Raw genomic sequence first — 23,351 nt, forward strand, 5'->3', positions numbered from 1 at the left:
AAAATATTAAATTCAACCAAGCAAGAATTGACAATTGGCTCTCTCAGTTTTCATCTCTCTTCCTACTCCCTCTGGGGTTCCATCCTGAACCAGAGCCAAAACTCCTTTTCTAATACAATGCAAATTACTACTAATTTCCTTGCACAGATTATATATTAACTTTTCCATTGCCAATAGCGCCCAAACCCTGTAGAACAGCTAAGTGATGTTAAAATGATACTGTGCTCTTTGAAATTACTACTGTAGGTAGTTTATGAAGTTTGCTTTCAGAACTTTCTGGGTGAAAAACGCTCTGTGAATGCAAGGAATTAGAATATACTGCACTAATTTCCCTCCTGCTTTTAAGAGGTCCTACTGTTTCATCAGAGGATTGTTACCATTTAATATTTTAACAAAGTTAGCACTGTTTTATTAGTTAAGTGGTTCTTCTGATGCTAATCGTTACTTTTTATTAACTGCCAATACTGGACCCCTACATTCTGCCAGGGTTAAAAAAAACGGATGTTCAGTGACAGAAACAGGCCCAGCAATATAGGTTTTAACTTACAGTGTGATGTTCAAGTACAGTTTATATATGGCAAAAAGAACTTAAGAGCTTCTCACTTTTTAAATTAAATCACAAAAATTGCTTCCCTCATTATTCATTCTGTGAAGATTATTTTTTCCTTTAATTACCTGTAACTCTCCTTGCCACCATCCACTAGGGTTTTTCTTCAGAATAAGTATCAGCTGTCCTGGAGCCAGACTAAGCTGTTCTGTCCCTGATGCAGTATACGCTGTAGTCACCTGGGCAATCTCTGAAATAAGAAAAAGACTGGTGAATAATGAACAAATAGAATAAGCTAAAATTTTGTAAGTTACATCAGACTCACCAGGTTTCTTATTTAGTGCCCCAGTTCTGCCAGCAGTACCAGAACCCTACAATCAAAAGGTACACGATTTTAACTTGCAGTGCTAACAGCAGAATTTACTGCAATTTTCTTTTAATATTCTTCTTTTGCCACAAATAACTTTTATTTTTTATTTTTTTTCCCTTTACCAAGCATAATGGTTTGAAAAAAGGCAAATCACTTTCATGACCTAAGCATTTATGCCAGATACACCACCGAGAGCTACAATTTAATGCCCAAATTTTAGAATGTGAACATACTACCTAGATACAAGACATACAGTGTAACTTCTTCGGTTTTTTTAAGTCCAAATTCTAGCAAAATACAGTAAACGTATACAGACAAAAATAAAACCTTTTTGCTTTAAGTAACAAAACCCAAAACAAAAACTCACATCTTGATCCTTAGGTTTGACATAGTTTGATGGAAAGATTCCAGTTCTGTCAGCAATGCTTCCTGTCCACCATTCTCCATCTTTCTGAGTGACTAATATTTCTTCTCCTTCAGCAAAAGTCAAATCACCAGGTTCGGAGCTTGTATAGGAATAGAGTGCAACATACTCTGTTAAAACACACACACAGAGAAACTGCATTAGTTACAGTGAAAAAGTGTTTCAGCTGTAATCAAGAGAGGCCAAACTAAGTTGAATTTTATCAAAACCCTAATACAGTAAATATAACAAGAGGCATGCTATGCTAGTCACTTTTTAAAAATCTCTCATATAAGGGTTGCTCAAACAACTTCATAGTATGTACCAACCTTCCCTCTCACTTAAATTGCATCGATCTCACCTCCCATTTGCAATTGTGCAGACTCTCTCTCGGATGTGCATGCACATAACATTTCTGTGACAAATGTAGCAACCACAGGTAACTGCTTTCATGGAAAAGTAGCATATTTGTAGTGTCTGAATGTGATTTAGCAGATGGAGATTAGGAGAGTTAGTACCATGTGAACAGCGAGCGCTCTATGGATTATCAGTGGTCCACAGACCACAGTTTAAGAATTGTTACATGTGACAGATTTCAGCTTGGACCCACACTTCAGCACAATCATTTATATTCAGAAAAGCCATAAGAGGAAATACTCCATACACATGGTGAACTCCATAATATCTGATTATCATGGTAGAGATCAAAAGCCCAAGTGACTTTTCTAAGCACAGTCTACACACATTCTGAATAGTCTGAAAGGGTGGGAAAATGGGTAAATACATATCAAATTTAAAAGTTCAGAGATTGTTTCTCACAAATTATTTTTCCCATTTGAACTTATACTTTCTCCACTTAAATTCATAAAAGGAAAAAACCGATACACTTAAGAATCTAAAAAGCACACGTGACTGTATCAGATCTCTATAACAAACAAACAGTCACAGATCTGATCAAGGTATAATTCTATGCATATCCATTATTAATTTACATGCTATTAAACAGAAATTAGTTTTATAATTTCGTAACTGACATTATAATTGCATGCTTACCCTCTCCAATTGTATAAGATGGTGTACTAGGATTCTTGTTTACAGCTGCATAAATAGTTTCGGGTCTACAGAAAAAGATCGAAGTGATTTAGTCGGCTAGTTTAACAAAACGTTCTTCAATTAGTGATAAAGATTTAGTACAGTGTAATTTTCATATTCTTTGAGAGACAAAAAATTGCAGCCAAGCATTATTTCATTCTCAATTGGCAGATATTACTAATGCTGTTGTCCCCATTACATTTTTTAATTAAGCTGTTGCAAGTGGTCACTAACATTACTGCAATATCTCCTAAATATTACATAGGTCACGCTTAAGGAATATCAGAAATACTGCAATAACATTAATTATTAGCAAAAGCTAAACAGTTAAACATTTATTGGGGATCAAGACAGGTTTATCCTAAGAGCAAAAAATATGACTTAAATTAATCATATGGAAGACTCCTAATTTAAACTACAGGGTTTGGAAAACATAGTCGCAAATTGTGGTGATCAAGCCTTTTAAAAATTCTTTATTTTAGGTGTAACAACTTGACATTTATTTAAAATTTGCCTTATTCTAGAAGATCACAAAAAACGAAGTCATGTATGTGCAAAGATCACTTCAACCACCAACCTGTAATCACCTCTATATTGGAATGAAGCAGTCATTCCATGGCAGCGGCACTACTCAGATTTTCAGCAATTAACTGAACTGTTAGCTTGAATACTAGGACAGTCTGGCACTACTTCTGCCAGCTAGGAAAAACACCACTATTTCTTCAAGATGTGCCACAGGAGTTTATAATGATTAATGGCAAAGACATCTCAATTTTGTACGTCATATAAAAGTTAACACCTCCAGCAGCGGAGTGCCAGCACCATGCTGAGATACTGAATCAAGAGGAAGAGAAGCATGTCACCTGTTGAATAACCACACACCACTTTTTTCTAGCACCCAGCTTGAAAGATCTCCCATTTACTGAGCAGGTCCAACATTACTTAGCTTGTGAAAGCTGATTAAATTACAGCCCACGATGGCATGGTGCAGGTCATACATGCTATTTAGTCCCCATAATTTAAAGTATCCCCATGTTTTTTACTCTATTTTCAGCTGTTGAATACAAAAATACCAACAGTCTCACTTACTCCTCTCGTTTGTTTTCATTTCCAGGCAAGATCTTGACATAGGATTTAGGAAACCATCCCCTTCCTCCATGCACTTCTCCAAACCACCAGTTTTCCTGCTTCTCCAGCACAGTAATTATATCATTTTTTGAAAAGTTCAAGTGGTTATCTTTTTTTGCAGTCCAGGAGCAAAGTGCCTGTGCTTTTAAATTCTCCACAGCTTGTCCCTGTTCAAGTAAAAATACAGATGTTAATCAGCTTTAGTACCTATTACTTATGCAGGTTTCAAAAATCGCCTCTTGTACTCTAGGTGTGTTCATTCCTAAATGCCAGTTGAATGACTTGCTGTCTTGACCGCAGCATTTTGCACTGCCATATGTGGACTCCAGAGTGGTCTCTCGACTCTGCTTCCTACTGGCCAATTAAGTTAGAAATGTTGGAGGGCAGGTCCTCATCTAGACGCGGATAAATTGATCCCCGAACGCACTCCCCGTTGACTCCGGAACTCCAGCTCGCAAGAGGCAGAAGCGGAGTCGATGGGGGAGCGGCAGCGGTCGACTCGCCGCCGTCCTCACGGCCAGATAAGTCAACCTAAGATACGCCGACTTCAGCTACGCTATTCGCGTAGCTGAAGTCGGCGTATCTTAGGTCAACACCCCACCCCAGTGTAGACCAGGGCTTAGACATGTATCTGGTTCCACAAAACAATGTTGGCTGCAGTGTCAGCAAAAATATACAATGCTTCTAAGAGTAGCTCTGGAAGGGCCCACACATTGGTAGTCTTCTGCCTGGAGGTAAAATATACCTTTTGGTAGGAAGAAAGGAAAAGTACATACAAATAGTGGTCCTCAAATGGCTAGGTAGGGAAATCTGAAAGATCATTTTGAGGCCCAAACTGATGAGAAAAACACATACTTACCTGTTAGGTTCCTCCACACACTGCAGCTGCTATCCTTACAAAATCCCAAAGTTGAAAGAAATTAACCCAGAGTAACACCAATATAGTGAAAGAAAAAAATGGTTACTTACCTTCTCGTAACTCCTGTTTTTCAAGATGTGTTCTTCACGTCCATTCCAATCAGGTGTGTATGCGCGTGCACGGGAGCCGGAAGATTTTTCCCCTAGCAGCATCCGTTGAGTCGGCCTGGGTGCTCCCTGGAGTTGTGCCTTCATGGCGCTCAATATAGAGCCTGCCGACCCGCCACCCCCTCAGTTGCTTCTTGCTGGCTATTCAGACAGCGGGGTAAGTGGGTGGATATTGGAATGGATATGAACAACATATCTCGAAGAACAACAGTTACGAGAAGGTAAGTAACTGTTTTTTCTTCTCTGAGTGTTTGTTCATGTCAATTCCGATCAGATGACTCTCAAGCCCAAGTTCCGGAGGAGGGGTCAGAGTTCTGATGTCCAGTGTCTGGAGCACTACTCTACCAAAGGCTGCGTTGTCTCTGGCCTGCTGAGACTTCGCTCAGGGCCCGGAACCTTGCTTCCGGAAGGAATGCCCTGGCCTTTGTCTAATCCACTACTGCCCATATAAATTCTATTCGCTGAACCAGGGACAGTGTAGATTTCCCCACGTTCAGAAGGCCCAGTTCGTCTGACATCGTTCTTATGAAGTTGACTTGTGCCTCCACTTGAGCCCTGGAGTGGCCCTTGATCAGCCGGTCATCGAGGTACGGGAACACCTGTACCTGTCCCCTGTGCAGGAACGCGGCCATGACTGCCATGCACTTGGTAGATACTCGAGGTGCCACTGACAGGCCAAACAGGAGGACTGTGAACTGGTAGTGGTTTTCGCTCACCACAACCCTGAGATATCTTCTGTGGGACGGTGTAATTGCTATACGAAAGTACGCATCCTTCAAGTCAAGGGTGGCAATACCGGTCCCCTGGTTCCAGGGAAGAGATGATGGAGACCAAAGAGACCATGCGGAACTTGAGTTTCTTCATAAACTTGTTGAGCTCTTGCAGGTCTAGGATGGGCCTGAGCCCACCTTTGGCTTTTGGTATTAGGAAATACCGGGAATAGAAGCCCTTGCCCTTCAGCTCCTGAGGAACCTCTTCCACTGTCCCTAGCGATAGGAGCGAGTGCACTTCCTGTATAAGGAGTTGCTTGTGAGAGGGGTCCCTGAAAAGGAACGGGGAAGGGAGTGGTGCCGTGGGGAGCTCTGGGGATGGTGAGCACCACAACGTCATAGCCTGCTTTCCCCTTGGGATGGGATGGTGCCGGCGATTTATCCCTCCTCGGAGGGGAAAACGGCACCGTACCACGCAACAAAGTCCTGTGCTGCCGCGAATGCCTCCGCAGTCAATGGGAGCTGCAGCTGTTGGCTCCTGCGGCTGGCGAGTGGGGAGGATCCGGACTCAACTGCACCACCACCGGGGCAGGAGTCGACGTGACCCTAGTGAGCGAAGGAGCCGAGGTGGTGTGGCCCAACTGGGGTCTAACAGTGGCTGACTCCTTGGACTTGGCCGGGAGACAGCGACCCCTCTCCGGCCTCCTTTTCTTTTGTGGCACCGGCGATTGCGACCGGTGCCTGCCCACAGCCTCTCCATGGGAGGAGCCGTGACAGTGCCGAGAGTCTCAAGAGGAGTTCTTTCTCGGCACTGGTTCCCCTGTAGATGGTGCTGGGGCGCTCCGCACCGAGGAGGTGATGCTAGATGCGGGATCCCCCAATCCATGGTCTGACTGGGGCCGGAGCGCAGCCTCCATAAAAAGGACTTTAAAATGTTGGTCTCTGTCTTTCAAAGTCCTAGGGCAAAACCCGCAACAGATCTTGCACCGGTCTTCCTGGTGGCTCTCCCCTAGGCACCTTAGGCACGAAGTGTGCGGGTCACTTTTAGGCATGCGCTTGCCACAGGTCTTGCAAGTTTTAAAGCCCAGGGACCGCAGCATACCATGGCACCGGGTGCGTTGGGGGGAGGGGAACCCCAAAGAAAACCTAACACTAACTAGATCTACACTACAAGTACTAATAACTAACACTAACGGTATCAAGAACTATATACAACGGACACTGTGAACGGCGCTTGCCAAGACAAGAGCTAAATGACATTCCAGCTAACTGTAACTGGCTGTAAGAAGGAACTGAAGGGCTGGCAAGTCAGCAGGGCTCTATATTGAGCGCCATGAAGGTGCGACTCCAGGGGGCGCCCAGGCTGACCTGACGGATGCTGCTAGGGGAAAAAATCTTTCTGCTGTTATGCATGCGTGCCCGCACATACCTGATTGGAATTGACATGAACAAGCCCTCAAAGAAGAAGAAAGAGTTTAAGGACCAGATCCTCAGGTAGTGTAAATTAACATAGTTCCACAGACTGCAGTAGAGGTAAGCCAATTCACACTAACTGGGAATTTGGCTTAGTGTCTAGATCGGGGTGGGCAAACTTTTTGGCCTAAGGGCCACATCGGGGAATAGAAATTGTATGGCAGGCCATGAATGCTCACAAAATTGCGGTTGGGGGGCAGGAGGGGGTGAAGGCTCTGGTTGGGGGTGAGAGCTCTGGGGTGGGGATGAGAGGTTTGAGGTGCAGGAGGGTGCTCCGGGCTGGGATCGAGGGGTTTGGAGAGCAAGGGGGATCAGAGCTGGGGCAGATTGGGGCATGGGGAGAAGCTCAGGGGTGCAGGCTCAAGTGGTTCCCAGAAGCAGTGCCATGTCCCTTCTCTGGCTCGTAGGCCCTCGGAGTGATGCCATGGCGCGGCTTCTGGGAGCTGCGTGGTATGGCCCCCGACCTGGCGCCCTGGTTGGAGTGCCGGAGCGAGGCTGAAACGCATGGTGCGGCCCCGACCCAGCTCCCCACGGGAGCTCATGGGCCGGCTTAAAATGGCTCGCAGCCAGGGCCGCAGTTTGCCCACCCCTGGTCTAGATCACTGCAGTGAATTGTCAGAAAAAGTGTAACTCATCTATACAAAAGTATATCAGTATTGTTAACATGAACTTAAAATACATAAAATTCTCACCAACATACCTGTCCATGAACAGGAGAAACAGATCCTGGGGACACAGTACGAGTAAAAGCGGATTTTTTCTGCCATGTTGTGTTAACAGTTAGGCTTGAGAAAGGTACGTTTTGGTAATCAGTGTCTTCTGCTGATCTACTTGGTGAAAGTGGTCTGCAAATTTAGCACAAGCACAATTTTTCTTAGAAAGTACATTAGCAAGACCTACTACTTCTTACATATGCAAAATGCATGTGCTGCCCAGTGCAACTCAGAAGATCAAAGTTTAACTCGCTGTATTATAGGTCTTCCTCATATAGTCGCTATAATAAATTTTCTGCATTTAATTTACAGTAATCCATAATACTATTACATAACATACTGTATTTTATCCAAAATTAGAACCGTCAATAAATAAACTTACTCTGGAGGAGCTGAGGTAGTAGACAAAAATACTGTAGGAGGAAGTAAGGCCCTTTTAGGAGATAAAGCTTTTTCACTTTCTGATATTTTTTCTACATAGTTGCATGGAAACCAGCCAAAATGACCTTGAAAGCTCCCATATAGCCAACCAGGCTCTCCCACGGTTTTCTCATCAACCTGGGGGGAAAAAGCAAACCAAAAATATGAGATAAAATATTTGCTGTGTCAGCACATGCTACAATTCTATGGATTTAACTGGAAAAGTTGTGACCACAAGGTCACAACTCAGACCTCATCAACTGCATTGTCATCCCATTTAAAATTAGCTTTTTTTTAAAAAAAAAAACCTAAGAATCCCATTGCCTAATAACATACTGTCCCAAGCTATATGACAAGGCTATTTACTCTTATAAAGTGCGTAATTACTTTTTAAATGGGAAAAAGGATAAACTGCTGGTTTTGTATTATAATGCACCCTTAGGGACATATCTACAGTTGTTTTATTTAAAGGCTAAAGAGGACACAACATGCCTCTGAAGTTAGTGGAGCTTGTTGGAAAGTTACTAGGATTACTATCATGATTATTTGTGTTATAGTAAGACCTCAGACCCAAACAACATCAAGATTCCATTGTGCTATGCATGGTAGAAACACAGAGTAAAAAAAAGGGGCTTCAAACAATTTTTTATATACATTAAGTTTCTTCTGGCTAAGATACATAAACAAATGTGTCCATCCAGTGATCACATCTTAAATTAGACACTATGAAGTTTTTTAATCAAAATATTTTATGAGTATCTGAAATTATCCAATAAATAGAGTTGCATATTTCTAAAAGCGGGTATCAAAAGTAAAAGAATGCTCAGCTAGTTATATCTTGAAACTAACAGATACACCTTTCTTACTTCCCTCTCTCATGCAAATATATAACTTAACACCATAAAACCAAAGTCTAATATTTAGAGATTTCAGAATACTGGATTAAATTGCTTTGTTAAGTAGAACTTGTTGGATAGCCTCCAAGCACTGCTGGGAGCTGATCGCAAAATGGAGGGTTTGGCCGTGGTTCTGACTGAGCAGGTCGGGATGGAAAGGATATGGGAGGTTGAATTGACAGAGCAAGGATATCCGAGAACCAACACTGCTTCATCCATGCTGGAGCAACAAGAATGAACTTAGCCTGATCCACTTTGAGCTTGAGGATGACCTGAGGAATGACCGAAATACATGGAAAGGAGTACAGAAGAGTTGACCGCCAGCTGCAGTGGAAGGTGTCAGAGAGGACTGAGGCCTTTGAGAGCAGAACAGTTGACACTTTGTGTTTTCCCTCGTCACAAACAGGTTCATTGCAGGGACATCCCATGTTGCAAAGATGACTTGGCAAACACTCTCCTTCAGGGACCATTCATGACTCAGGGAGAAAACCCTACTGAGAGTCCACGAGACGATTTTGAACCCCTGGAAAATGGAATGCTACCAGGGTGATGTCTCCCTCAATGCAAAAGTGCCACAGATGGATCACGTCCAGGCAGAGTAACCTGGAATGTGCCGCCCCCGCCCCCCTTTGCTTCTTCACGTAGTACATCACAGTAGCATTGTTGGTGAGTCTGTGATGTGGTCTCGGAAGGCACAACATGCATTGTGGATGGCCGGAAGTTCCAACACACTGATATGGAGTAAGGCTTCCTGTTCCAACCACAGGCCCTGCAACCTCAATGAGTCCAGACGCACTCCCCTCCCACCCACCCAGAAGGGAAGTGCTAGTAACCACTGACTTAGTTGGAGCGGGCCAACCAAAGGGTATCCCTTGGCACGCAATGCGTGGGAACTCCCACCAGCACAAGGAATCCAGGACTGCTGGAAGAAGGCGAACTGACCTGTCCAGAGAATGCAGGGCAGGGCGGTAAACTGTCCTGAGCTGTATCTGAAGAGGGTGAGGGTACAACCTAGTGAACTGGACCACCTGTGTGCAAACAGACATTAGGCACAACAGGTTCAGATACACATGCACTGTCATGGAAGGCTGAGATTGCAGACTGAGGCAAAACTGTTGAATTGCCTGGAAGCGGTCGGTAGGTAGTAACACCTTCGACCTCATGGAATCTAACAGGGCCCCAAGGAATTTGATTTTTTGACTGGGAGCCAAGGTTGACTTTGCGGTGTTTAAAACGAGTGCCAACAGTCGAGCAAACTCAACATGGTGTCAATGTGGGTGAGAACCGCCCCTCTAGAGCTGCCCTTTGGCAACCAGTCATTGAGGTAGAGGAAGATGTGGAGTCCCTTCTTCCTGAGATATGCCACAACCACTGCCATGCATTTGGTGAAGACGTGGGGGGCAGAAGAGGGGAGAATTGTATACCAAAGTGGCGCTCTCCTACCACGAAATGCAGAAACTTCTTGTGGCTCAGCAGAATCACCACATGAAAGTAAGCATCCTTCAGGTCCAGAGCAGTGAACCAGTCATTCTGACACAGGACAGGAAGGATAGCCAATAGAGTGACCATGCGGGATCTCATGACTTGATGAATCTGTAGAGGCTGCAAAGGTTGAGAATGGTTCTCATCCTGCCCTTATATTTCAGTATCAAGAAGCACCGGGAGAAAAGCTGTGACCCCAGTGTTCCAATGCTCCCAACTACAAATACAGCTCAATGAGCAGTATCTCGTAAGAGGGGTCTCTATAGAGGAATGGAGAAGTGGGATGGGAAGGGGGCGTGGAGAGGAACTGGATTGCGTAGCCAGATCTGACAGTGTCTAGAACCTAGCTGTCAGAGGTAATCGAGATCCAAGCATTGTAAAAGCGGGCCAACCTGTCCCCAAAGGGATGGGGGGGACAGAAGGGATGGAGTAATGACTGGACCACTGCTCAGGACAAAGGACACAAATGGGTGCTTAGCCTGTGCTGATGGAGATCATGTGGACTGTCTGAAGCCCAAGCCCGACTGCTTCCTATTGTGGAGCTGTCCCTCTTTCTAGAGTAGTCCTGCTGTTTCGGGGGAAAGGCTGCACAAAGGAATGCTGCGGGTGATATTGTTGCTCCTGCTGTGCACCATCGTGGCGCCTTTGCGTGGACAGCATGTACACTTCCAAGGACCGGAAGATAGCCCTGGAATCCTTGAAGGAGTGGAAAGTGCCTTTAGTCTTGTCCGAGAACAAGACTTAGCCATCAAAGGGCAAGTCCTCAATGGCTTGCTGGATGTCCAGAGTGATCCCAGAGTTTTGCAACCAGGAAGCTTCCTTCATAGTTACTGCCGAGGCCATGACCCTGGCCACAGTGTCTGCAACGTCAAAGACGGACTGCAGGAACATTTTGGCCACCAAGCAGCATTCCGCAATGAATGTTCAGAACTCCTCACACAAGACCTCGGGCAGCTGGTCCTCAAATTTAGCCATGGCTGACCAACTGCGAAAATCATACTTGGCCACCAAACCTTGTTGATTTGTGATCTTAAACTGTAAGGACGACGAGGTATAGAACTTCCTGCTCAGAAGATCTAATTGCTTGGAGTCTCTGTCCTTGGGGGTAGACTTGAACCAACCCTGCTGGGGCGTTGTTTACTGCTGTTACGTCCAGGGAATTCGGGGCCAGGTGGGAAAAGAACCCCTCAAATCCATGGGAACAAAGAAGCGCTTTTCCATGCACTTAGCCCAGGCGGTCCCAAGGCTGATGTACTCCACAGGGCTCTCGCTCACTCAAGGATCGCATCACTGACCAGGATGGCCACCCTCTCAGGGACGGCGGGCTGTAAAATATCCACCAGTTTGTGTGTGTTCTCTTGGAGGAACTCTGCCTGGATGCCCAGTGATGTGGGTATATTGAATAAGAAGTCCTGGTACACCTTAAAGTTGTCCAGAATAGAAGGTGAGGATGAACCATTTAGCATGGCATTGTCCGGCGACAAGGTCTCAGCTGAGCCAAAACTGGCTTTCACTCCTGGGAAGATGTACCCAGGAGAGAGCAGACTGATGCTTGGGCTTGCAGTTGATATGAAGCCACCGTCGACCATGCGGGTGGACTTTGGCTTTGAATGTGATGAAAAGCGGGATCTCTGCTAATAAGGAACATCCCACTGAGTCCAAGGTCACTGATACAGGTAGAGCACTGGTGGCCAGTAGAGCCCAGGCCAGAGACCTCCTTCCCAGCCATGGGGTACCCGCCAACCCTGGGAGCCATACTGTTCCATTGGCGGCCCCTGAGGTTCATCAGGTGATGTGGAGTGGGGGATGATGACTCTGACTCGGAATGAGAGCCCCAAAATCTCGGCAGTATGGGTGGAATGATGCCCAAGGGAGTCAATAGGCAGTCCAATTAATTTGTCGCCCAGAACGAAGTTGGAACTGGTATCCCCGATGAACGTGGTCCTGTCTGTACTGAGCATGCCGGTGCCACAGGCAGCGTTGGTCTTGGTGCAAACAGTCGTCCGAAAGTGCCCAAATGTGTCAATGTCAACGGTTGCAGCGTCAAATGCAGTGGGACCAGAAAGAGTCTGGGTGCCAAGGTCCCCTGCACCATTTCCAGTACTGGCTCCATCCCCACCACAGTGAGGAGAGTGTCTGGACACGGTGCCAACAGACACAAAGGTTCAGCGTCTCACTCCATCAGAGAGGCCAGGATTGGCACAGCCCTGGGAAAGTCCTGGACCAACAGTGAGGTTGGGAGCGAAAGGCAGAGGAGGTCTGTGGTTTCCTGGTAGACTGACGACATGGACGCAGTCAGTACTGGCATCTCCCTTGTCAGTACCGGACTCAATGGACACCCAAAGGCTGGAACCAGAATCAATAGTACAGGGTTTCTGTCCTTCCCACTCAGTAGTAGGGAAGGGTCAGACGTACCCACACCATCCCACATGTCAGAACTGGTCCTGTGCCAGTCTGTGTTGTTCCTGGGGGAAACAGAGGAGTCGCTCTGTGACCTGGAGAAGTCTCAATTGGTCTTATGAGACCTCTTCCTCTGTGCCGACAATGGAGAATGGCTCCTCTGCCTCTTCAGCAAGGCACCTGCCCCAGAACAAGAGGTGGCAGCACTCTCCAAGCCTGAGGGCAATCTTTGACCTGAGGAGGGCCTTGGTACCAGATCAGGCCACATGGCCTGTTCAAGCAGGTGCTACTTGAGACAAAGATCCTGTACCAACTAAGTCCTCTTTTTAAATGATACACACTCTTTAAGGTGGGCCTTGCCGAGGCAAAGCAAGCACTGAGTGTGGGGGGTCGCCTCTCAACAGGAAGGACAGTGTTTAAACTAGGCTAAGACTAAATGCGAGGTTGTGAGACTACAACCGCACAAACCTCTGACTCCAGCCACGGGCAGTGAGAAGAAACTGAGGGGGTTGGAGCAGTGCTGCCTCATAGAGCCAAGGGAGGGGCCACAGCCATGAGGTGCGAGAGCCGCCCCTCTATGGGGACTGCTAGGCAAAAGTCTCTGGCCCCGGTGTGCTGGGCACGCACACACCACATCTGCATCTACTCGAAGAATAACCAGGCAGATAACCTAACAGAGAACACTATTCAGATATTTAATTATTTGGGAGAAACCCTCAAACCTATTCAAACCAGGCAGGTCAGGTATTTAATAATTCTAGCACCACGAATAATCTTGTTTTATACACTTTTATCTATGACAATGTTTACTATGTTTGCACTACTACAGGCAATTTTCTTTGCAGTCTTATATGCATACCTGCAAAATGTTGCACTAGAGATGGGAGAGCAGTGATTATTTAGCTTATTCTTGTTATTCATTTCACAAAGTTTATAACAGCAATAATGATTTCCAAGTTGAGCATTTCATAGTAGTCAGTACCAGTCCTTGGCCCTCGACTTCTCTATAACACATCAGTCCTAGAGGTGCATATTGCTTAAATCAATCCCACTACCCCCTCCTAAAAAGAAGCAATTAGTGTAAATTTGAACAGATCTAAAATGTGTTTAAAAAAACAACAACACATTAATTTTGATGAAGACATATGTCAATGATTCTTGTGGTTAGTTTAGCATGAACTACCAGTCTTACCTGAATTACATCCCCAGAATTAAAACTCATCTCATCATTATTCCTTGCTTCGAATGAGTATAAAGCTCTGTAATTCACCAAGGCAGCTGAATTCCTAGATTCTGAGGCACTAACTACATTACCTGAAAGAAGAAAAAGTATTAGTGGTATTTATTATTTTGGTATTTAAGTAGTGCCAAGAGGCCCCAAGCTTGTTCAGGACCCCACTGTGCTAGGCACTATACACTGATATAATAAAAGGATGGTCCCTGCCCTAAAGACCTTACAGTCTAAGTGAATGGTGAGAGATAACTGGGTACAACAAATAGATGGAAGGAGCAGAACATCACCCAGACTATTATGATTAATGTAATAAACAGGAGTAGCAGTGGACACAGATCTGCTTAGTCAAAATATGAAGTCTTTGTCTTCCTTCCCATCTCTTCTTGTTAAATATCTTCTCCAGAATCAGTGTTTTAATATTTTCTTTCATTTATGTATAGAAGTTTTACATTTCCTTCAAATTGATTAGAAAAGGCTACCTCAACAATGAGTGGCCTGCAACCCAGGTGACATTCTTGTCAAGGAGAAATTTAAAAGCCCAGAACAGCAAAATATTACATATTTCTATTTGATATAGTCTCAGTCTCTACATTTCTCTAAGTCTATAAGTAATACTACTAAACCAGCCACACCAAAGCCATAACAATGGTTAACAATTTGCAAAAAAAGCATTATATAATTCTGCTTCCACTAAGTCAATAGTTAAAACTACCATCAAGTTAAATGGGAGCAGAATTAAGCTAACACTAAGCATTTTTCAATATCCTATCCATAATGCCATGCTGACCTCAGTTTTGACCACCATCTAGTAACTGAGGTTATGATACCTATATTTCTCTATAAGTGTTAATCAATGAATCAATGTTACTTTAAGGCTGTACTCATTCTCATTACTGGATTCTTACCTGTTCATTGACTATCAAAAATTGTTTTAAAAGAAATTATGAACATCTCATGCCACAACACGTGGTGAGTATTCTGTTGCATAGACAAAGTGCAGTAAAGCCAAAATGTTACTGCTCCAAGTGTCCAGGATTTGTTAACTGAAAGCATTGAAAGATTTGTGGTCAGATCCTCTGTTGGTGTAAACTGTTATAGCTCAATTGACGTCAACAGATTTACACCAACTGTGGATATGGGCCATGGTCTCCAACATCAATTTTTAAACACATAACCTACAATACTGTCATTATTCTACAATAAAATGTCTAAATATGAAGTAAGAATATTCATTCAAGACAACAAGGAACATTTTTAACAAAAAATAAATCAATAGATGAAGTTTACCTTTACTTCTCCACGTAGGCTTAAGATTTCTACCCTCAGTCTGCTTCAACAAGTCTGCAAATTTCTCATTTAAGTTTAATTTTGAAGTGTGTTTCTCTGACTCTTGCAGGTTGGCTGTATCTTTTCTTCTCTTCTCTTCTTCATGCTGTTTACGCCTCTCCTCAGCTTCTTTTGCAATCTGTTCTTGCTTCCTCTTGTCTTCTTCCAGTTGTCTCTGCCTCTGTTGTTCTGTTTCTCTCTGAATCTCAGCTAGCTTGTTCCTCTCCTCCTCATGTTTCTCCTCAGTCAGTTTTTGCAACTGGAACTCCCTCTCTCTCACTTGGGCAACTGCCTCCTCAGCTTTTTGTTTTTCTTCCTGAATTTTTTCCTTCATTCGCTCTTCCTGTAATCGCTTTTTTTTCTCCTCCTCTTCCTTTCGGACATTTTCCTGCCATAGGTTCTCCTTCCCCTGTTTTGCTTTCCTTAATAAAAAGGGAAAAATAAATACATAAATAAATAAGTGAGAAAGTGTTTATGGGATTAACCATAGTTAGTGACCTGGGAGTCACTGAAGCCACACGCAAGGCTTGGGTGGCAGAGCCATGGCTAGAATTTACACCAGGTGGCCCTAAATGTAAAGTACCACTCCCTCCACACTCTAGAGTACAGTGAGGAAATACTGGTTGACTAACCATAACAACAATATTTTGATGAACTCAAGGTCCCCACCTCGAGAGGAGAGAGAGCAGATCCCTGCTCAGTCCCCAAACCCAGAGTGCAGAGAAGAACTGACACTTGACATAGCAATCTCCTTCCGTTCAACAGCCACATCTCACCTGTGTCTAAAAACAAATGCCAAAAATCCTTCAAAGTGCCTGCACCTTTAGCACTTCAGAGACAATGGTTTGGGATGGTGCTGGGGTATTCGTTTGCTGTTATTAGCATGTGCCAAAAATAATATTTATTTAATCAGCCTCAGCACTATCCTCTTTTTCTTCTCCTCTAGCATTCTCTTTTGCTCTCTGTTCCCCAGTCTCCATATGCCACCCTCTGTCATCCACAGCAGGATCTCTCCCTCCTCTGTTTGGTTTCCCCTTCAATTTCTGTTACCCCTTTACTGCAGGCCAAAAACTCTTGAGATAGGTACCATGTCTTCTCACATGTGCATACAATCCAGCACATTTTAGGCACTAATAAAATACAAATAAGAAAGACTTATGGTCTGAAAACATTGTTCCTTAACCTTTCACGCCTGAGAGCTACTTCTTCAGTGTCTCCATGACCAAAGCTGCTCAACTTGATGTGCAAAGGCAAAGCAGAAAATGGAGCATTAATCTATGGTATTTCTCGGGTGCCCATCATTTCAATACCCAAATCCCACATATGAAAAATGAAAAGTTGTTCAGAGATGGCCATAAAAGACTTTGGTCTTTACCAATACCTGGTTTGGCAAATTTTGCTTATTACTTTTTGTTGTTGTAATTCCTGGTCTTCAGTTATTGTGGGAATTTATTGCAGCATTTATATTCTCTTCATTCCATAGTCTTCAGTGTAGTATCTGGGAATCTGGCAGTATTCACTGAAAATGGCCAAGTTTGGCTCAGTCTTATCTCCATTTAAATCAGGGACTATTATCTTGACACCATCAAATTAGGCCTGAATAAAGACTGGGAATGGATGGGTCACTACAGAAACTAATTTCCCCCTACTGTTACTCACACCTTCTTGTCAACTGTTTGAAATGGGCCACCCTGATTACATTGCCCTCATTGCCACTACAAAAGTGATTTTTCCTCCCTTGGTATTCTACTGTTGAGAATAGCCCACTTCAACTTTAATTGAATTGTCTCGTTACCAGAGACCCCCCACTTGGTAAGGCAACTCCCATCTTTTCATGTACTGTGTATATATACCTGTCTACTGTATTTTCCACTCCATGCATCTGATGAAGTGGGGGTTAGCCCACGAAAGCTTATGCCCAAATAAATTTGTTAGTCTCTAAGGTGCCACAAGTACTCCTCGTTGTTTTTGCTATTATCTTGAAGTGTCTCAGCCAATAACTTAGCTCCAATGATACCCTCCCCCCACACACTTTTTTTTGGGGGGGAAAGAAGGGTGTCAGCAATCTGTCAGCCAACCAGTAACTAAACCACACGGGGCTGTACTCATACAGGGTTAGATGATCAAAAGTGCTCAGCATCCACAATTGAGGCCAGATTTTCAGACGATCTCAGGTCCCATTTAGGCAGCTAAATTTTCACATGCACTCAGTGCCTCAGCTCTTTTGAAAATCTGGTGCCAAAGTCCAAACCTTAAATTGTAGTAAACAGGAAGCCAGTGCAGTTCCTGGAAAACAGTCATCCACTGGCCTCATTCTAGTCTCATCTACACAAATATAAATTCCCAATAACTTCACTGACAACAGTTATACCAGCATAACCCCAGTGTAAATGAGAAGAGTATTTGGTATGAATATGCTCCCCCTACATGTAAGCCTCTGAACAGGTGGGCAGACACATTTTGCACCAGCTGTAGCCTCCCATAAAGCTCATTATCGTAATCCAGTGTAAACATCACAAAGGCATACAGTATCGGTGTTTTATGCTTTTCAACCATGTTACCTTGCAGCCTCATCCTCCAGTCGCTTTTTCTGTGCCAGCTCAGCTCTTTTTCTTTCTACGGCTCTTATTTTCTCTTGTTTGATCCTCTGAAGTTGCTCAAGGGCTAAGTGCTGTGTGTTGTAGCTTTCTCTCAGTTCCTAATGAGGAAACACAATGAAACATATCAAAGGACTGACAAGCAAATCCATTTTTCTAGGAAAGTAACTAGGCGTTTTAACGCTTTGTGATCCAAGTTTTAATACAGATGGACAGGACAATCTTAAGTTAATAATGGATGTTGCATCTCATTGGAAAGAAAGAGTTAAACAAACAGGAGCATATAAGAATAGCTGGCAGATCTGCAAACTCTTATGCCGCTTATACTTGCAAAGTGCATCGTCTAGTCATTCAAGTGCTAGAGACTGCAAATATGATGGAGGGGAAAAGAGTGGGAATTTTAAATTAAGGACTTAAACACTGGGTCATCTAAGGACTAGAAGTACAGTGACATGTGTCTTAAAATGATCTCTAAACAGTTGCCTGGTGGAGACAGCCCACAGAATCCTTCCTACCAACACTACAAAAAGAAGGATTCTGCATGGACTCCTCCTGAAGGTCGAAACAACAGACTGGACTTCTACATAGATTGCTTCCGCGACGTGCACGGGCTGAAATTGTGGAAAAGCAGCATCACTTGCCCCATAACCTCAGCCGTGCTGAACACGATGCCATCAACAGCCTCAGGAACAACTCTGACATCATAATCAAAAAGGCTGACAAAGGAGGTGCTGTTGTCATCATGAATAAGTTGGAATATGAACAAGAGGCTGCTAGGCAGCTATCTAACTCCACATTCTACAGGCCGTTATCCTCTGATCCCACTGAGGATTACCAAAAGAAACTACACCATCTGCTCAAGAAATTCCCTGAAAAAGCACAGGAACAGATCTGTACAGACCCATGCCTAGAACCCTGACCAGCAGTATTTTATTTGCTACCCAAGATCCATAAACCTGGAAATCCTGGACGCCCCATCATCTCAGGCACCCTAACAGCAGGATTGTCTGGCTATGTGGACTCTCTCCTCAGGCCCTACGCTACCAGTACTCCCAGCTATCTTCGAGACACCACTGACTTCCTGAGGAAAGTACAATCCATCGGTGATCTTCCAGAAAACACCATCCTGCCCACTATGGATGTAGAAGCCCTCTACACTAACATTCCACACAGAGATGGACTACAAGCTATCAGGAACAGTATCCCCAATAATGTCACGGCAAACCTGGTGGCTGAACTTCGTGACTTTGTCCTCACAACTATTTCACATTTGGGGACAATATATACCTTCAAGTCAGCGGCACTGCTATAGGTACCCGCATGGCCTCACAGTATGCCAACATTTTTATGGCTGACTTAGAACAACGCTTCCTTAGCTCTCATCCCCTAACGCCCCTACTCTTCTTGCGCCATGGAAAAGAAGCCCTTGAGGAATTCCACCAGGATTTCAACAATTTCCATCCCACCATCAACCTCAGCCTAGACCAATTCACACAAGCGATCCATTTCCTGGACACTACTGTGCTAATAAGTGATGGTCACATAAACACCACCCTATACCGGAAACCTACTGACCGCTATACTTACCTACATGCCTCCAGGACACACTACACGATCCAGTGTCTAAAGCCAAGCTCTAAGATACAATTGTATTTGCTCCAATCCCTCAAACAGAAACAAACACCTACAAGATCTCTATCAAGCACTCTTAAAACTACAATACCCACCTGCTGAGGTGAAAAAACAGATTGACAGAGCCAGAAGAGTACCCAGAAGTCACCTACTACAGGACAGGCCCAACAAAGAAAATAACAGAACGCCACTAGCCATCACCTTCAGCCCCCAACTAAAACCTCTCCAGAGCATCATCAAAGATCTACAACCTATCCTGAAAGATGATCCCTCACTCTCACAGATCTTGGGAGACAGACCAGTCCTCGCTTACAGACAGCCCCCCAACCTGAAGCAAATATTCACCAGCAACCACACACCACACAACAAAAACACTAACCCAGGAACCTATCCCTGCAACAAAGCCCGATGCCAACTCTGTCCACAGATTTATTCAAATGACACCATCACAGGACCTAATCATATTAGCCACGCCATCAGGGGCTCGTTCACCTGCACATCTACCAATGTGATACATGCCATCATGTAACAGCAATGCCCTTCTGCCATGTACATTGGCCAAACCAGACAGTCTCTATGCAAAAGAATAAATGGACACAAATCTGACATCAGGAATCATAACATTCAAAAACCAGTAGGAGAACACTTCAACCTCTCTGGTCACTCAGTAACAGACTTAAAGGTGGCAATTTTGCAACAGAAAAGCTTCAAAAACAGACTCCAACGAGAAACGGCTGAGCTTGAATTAATATGCAAACTAGATACCATTAACTTGGGTTTGAATAGAGACTGGGAGTGGCTGGGTCATTACACATATTGAATCTATTTCCCCATGTTAAGTATCCTCACACCTTCTTGTCAACTGTCTAAAATGGGCCATCTTGATTATCACTACAAGTTTTTTTCCCTCCTGCTGATAATAGCTCATCTTAATTAATTAGCCTCTTACAGTTGGTATGGCTACTTCCACTTTTCCATGTTCTCTGTATGTATATATATCTTCTTACTATATGTTCCATTCTATGCATCAGATGAAGTGGGCTGTAGCCCACGAAAGCTTATGCTCAAATAAATTTGTTAGTCTCTAAGGTGCCACAAGTACTCCTGTTCTTTTTTTAAACTACAAGTAACACAAAACAGCATTGGAAATTTTGGGTATACAACCCTTAAGATGGAGGCTTCCCTTCACTATGCTTTAGTATTTCCTTTATTACCCACTACTTAATTTAACAGAAGGTCACTACAAAAAGAAAAATACATATAAAAATCTGCTCATTATGGGTGAAATATATAATCTTTTCTATAATTATGACTGAAAGAACTTTTTTTTTTAAATAACAAATAAATCCAATAACTAAGACATAACATAGTCATGTGTAAAGTAAAGTTCAGACCACATCGTTTCCTCTAACTAGGCTCAGACCAAAGGCTGAAATAATTGGCATGTAGCTTTGGATAACAGGCCCAAATTGGAATCTGATGCACTGGTGAAAATAATGCAATAGTTTTATCACTGTTGGAAACCATAAACACCCAGATATTAGCTTCTGGCTACATAAGGCGGTATGTCTTTTAAAGCTTTTAACAGTATTTTGTTTAAAATGTAACACACTCCCATTCCCTCACTTTCTAATTCCCTCATGTCTTTTTATAATGAATTTTTCCACACCAGAGCATTTAAAATTGCTTGGTTAATTAAATTTACAAAAAGAAACACATCAGCAATAATTATCTAGTACATACTTTAACAGGTCATTAATATATTTGTAGGGCACTACAATTAATCTTTTTTAAGCATCACATTGTATTAGATACACATACTGATGAATAGGTGGAACATGGCCTTTCCTATCAGATTATTTATCAAAAGAGAGTAATTAGGAATGGTGCATTCCCATTGCAAAATCTGACACATTTCCTAAGAAGTCTTATTGTCAATGTAATGTAATTAATAAGAAAAAGATAATACAATAAAACCTCCATTGCACAGTGAGTTTCTGCAGCAACAAACTAATCCTCATTACCTATAACCGGCAAATTATTCAATAGAATTGCACTGACATAGGTGGGGAACAGTTTTTCTTCTCATTTTAAACAGAGTTTGAGGATCACTGTGAAAAATAGTATCATTTGGTTCCAAAATTGAATGGTCCATTAAATAATTCAGAGAGTAAATTACAAAGAAAGGGGAGGATATGAAATTTAAAATGGATGGTTGGCTGAAATACAATAAGCAAATGAGTTCTGTGACCACAGCATAGAATTTCCATTGTGTGAAGGAGAAGAGGTATGAAAGCTGTAGTACTAAACTAAAGCTGGTGGTTTCGCAGCATCGTATTACAGAATTATGCAGGTTAACCTTAGGGTTGCAGGGCGTCCAGTTTTTGACCGGAATGCCCAGTCGAAAAGGGACCCTGACAGCTCTGGTCAGCACTGCTGACCGGGCTGTTAAAAGTCTTATCAGCGGCGCAGCAGGGCTAAGGCAGGCTCCCTGCCTGCCCTGGCTCCATGCGGCTCCCGGAAGCGGCCAGCATGTCCCTGGGGCCCTCAGGTGCAGGGGCAATCAGAGAGACTCTGTACACTGCCCCTACCCCGAGCGCCGACTCTGCAGCTCCCATTGGTCAGGAACCACGGGCCAATGGGAGCTGCAGGGGCAGTGCTTGCAGGCGTGGGCAGCGTGCAGAGCCCCCTGGCCCCTCCGCTTACGAGCTGGACATGCTGGCTGCTTCCAGGAGCCACCTGAGGTAAGCACCACCCAACCGGAGCCTGCACACCGAGCCCTCTCCCACGCCCCAACCCCAGCCCTGAGCCCCCTCCCAAACTCCTTCCCAGAGCCCACGCCCCCTCCCATACCCCAATCCCATGACCCAGCCTGGAGCACTCTCCAGCACCCCAAACTCCTCATTCCCAGCCCCACCTCAGAGCCTGCATGCCTAGCTGGAGCCCTCAGCCCCTCCTGCACCCGAACCCCCTGCCCCATCTCTGAACCCTCTCCTGCATCCAAACTCCCTCCCGGAGCCCACACCCCAACTCCCTGGCCCAGCCCTCAGCCCCCCCCCACACTCCTAACCCCTCGGTCCCAGCCCAGAGCCCCCTCCTTCACCCCAAACCCCTCATCCCCGGCCCCACACCAGATCCCTTACCCCCAGCCGGAGCCCTCATCCCCCCTGCACCCCAATCCCCCCAACCCCCGCCCTGAGTCCCCTCCCACACCCCAAACTCCTCATCCCCGGCCTCACCCCAGGGCCCACACCCCCAGCCAGAGCCCTCACCCTCACCCCAAACCCCTGCCCCAGCCTGGCGAAAGTGGGTGAGGGTGGGGGAGAGTGAGCGAGGCAGGAAGCGGGGTTGGAATGAGCGGGGCGGGGCCTTGGAGAAGGGGCAGGGCAAGAGTGTTCGTTTTTCTGCAATCAGGAAGTTGGCTACCCTAGTTAACCTGGGTACTGATGCAATTTCAGGACTCTTCTGAACCCAGACCAAATAAATCACGGAATTGCCTCATAGCTGCCAGTGTGTGTGTGTGTGTGTGTGTGTGTGTGTGTGTGTGAGAGAGTGAGAGTGAGAGAGAGAGAGAGAAGGGGTGTGTGTGTGTGTGTAGATAGGTGAGTGAGTGTCTGTGTGTGTGAGAGAGGCAAATGCATAGGAAGATACTGTAAATGTTTCTATCAAAAAGGAAAGACTTTTTTGGTGGATATTACCTTACCTGAAAAGAAAAAACAGTACCTAGGTAATAAAGCTAATTGACTCTGTTAATATATCAGTCCATTAACAAACAAGGTACACATCAGTATTTTCTGGCATTGCTTTATAAGCAAGTAAGTTTAAGCTGTTAGATAGCAGAAGGATTTAAAAGCAAGCAGAAAAGAAAAGAATATTTATTCTGTTTTTGAAAAGTTTTATTT

The 23,351-nt window shown here is 44.4% G+C and overlaps 1 protein-coding gene across 4 annotated transcripts in view; it reads right to left on the reverse strand.

Moving 5' to 3' along the window:
* Positions 1 to 23,351, reverse strand: part of ITSN2 (intersectin 2) — a 116,010-nt gene that overhangs the window by 38,574 nt on the left and 54,085 nt on the right. For all 4 annotated transcript variants that reach the window (XM_024194068.3, XM_024194066.3, XM_024194067.2 and 1 more), the window contains 10 exons: positions 17,782 to 17,918; positions 15,182 to 15,642; positions 13,853 to 13,974; positions 7,845 to 8,020; positions 7,450 to 7,594; positions 3,502 to 3,707; positions 2,374 to 2,438; positions 1,285 to 1,451; positions 873 to 918; positions 676 to 797 (listed from right to left, as the gene is read on the reverse strand). In XM_024194068.3, coding sequence (XP_024049836.2) covers positions 676 to 797; positions 873 to 918; positions 1,285 to 1,451; positions 2,374 to 2,438; positions 3,502 to 3,707; positions 7,450 to 7,594; positions 7,845 to 8,020; positions 13,853 to 13,974; positions 15,182 to 15,642; positions 17,782 to 17,918 — 1,647 coding nt within the window. The remainder of the gene's footprint in view (positions 1 to 675; positions 798 to 872; positions 919 to 1,284; positions 1,452 to 2,373; positions 2,439 to 3,501; positions 3,708 to 7,449; positions 7,595 to 7,844; positions 8,021 to 13,852; positions 13,975 to 15,181; positions 15,643 to 17,781; positions 17,919 to 23,351) is intronic.

The sequence above is a fragment of the Terrapene carolina genome, unplaced genomic scaffold (assembly GCF_002925995.2).
Source record: "Terrapene carolina triunguis isolate 2854851 unplaced genomic scaffold, T_m_triunguis-2.0 Scaffold42, whole genome shotgun sequence".
Classification (NCBI taxonomy): Eukaryota; Metazoa; Chordata; order Testudines; family Emydidae; genus Terrapene; species Terrapene triunguis.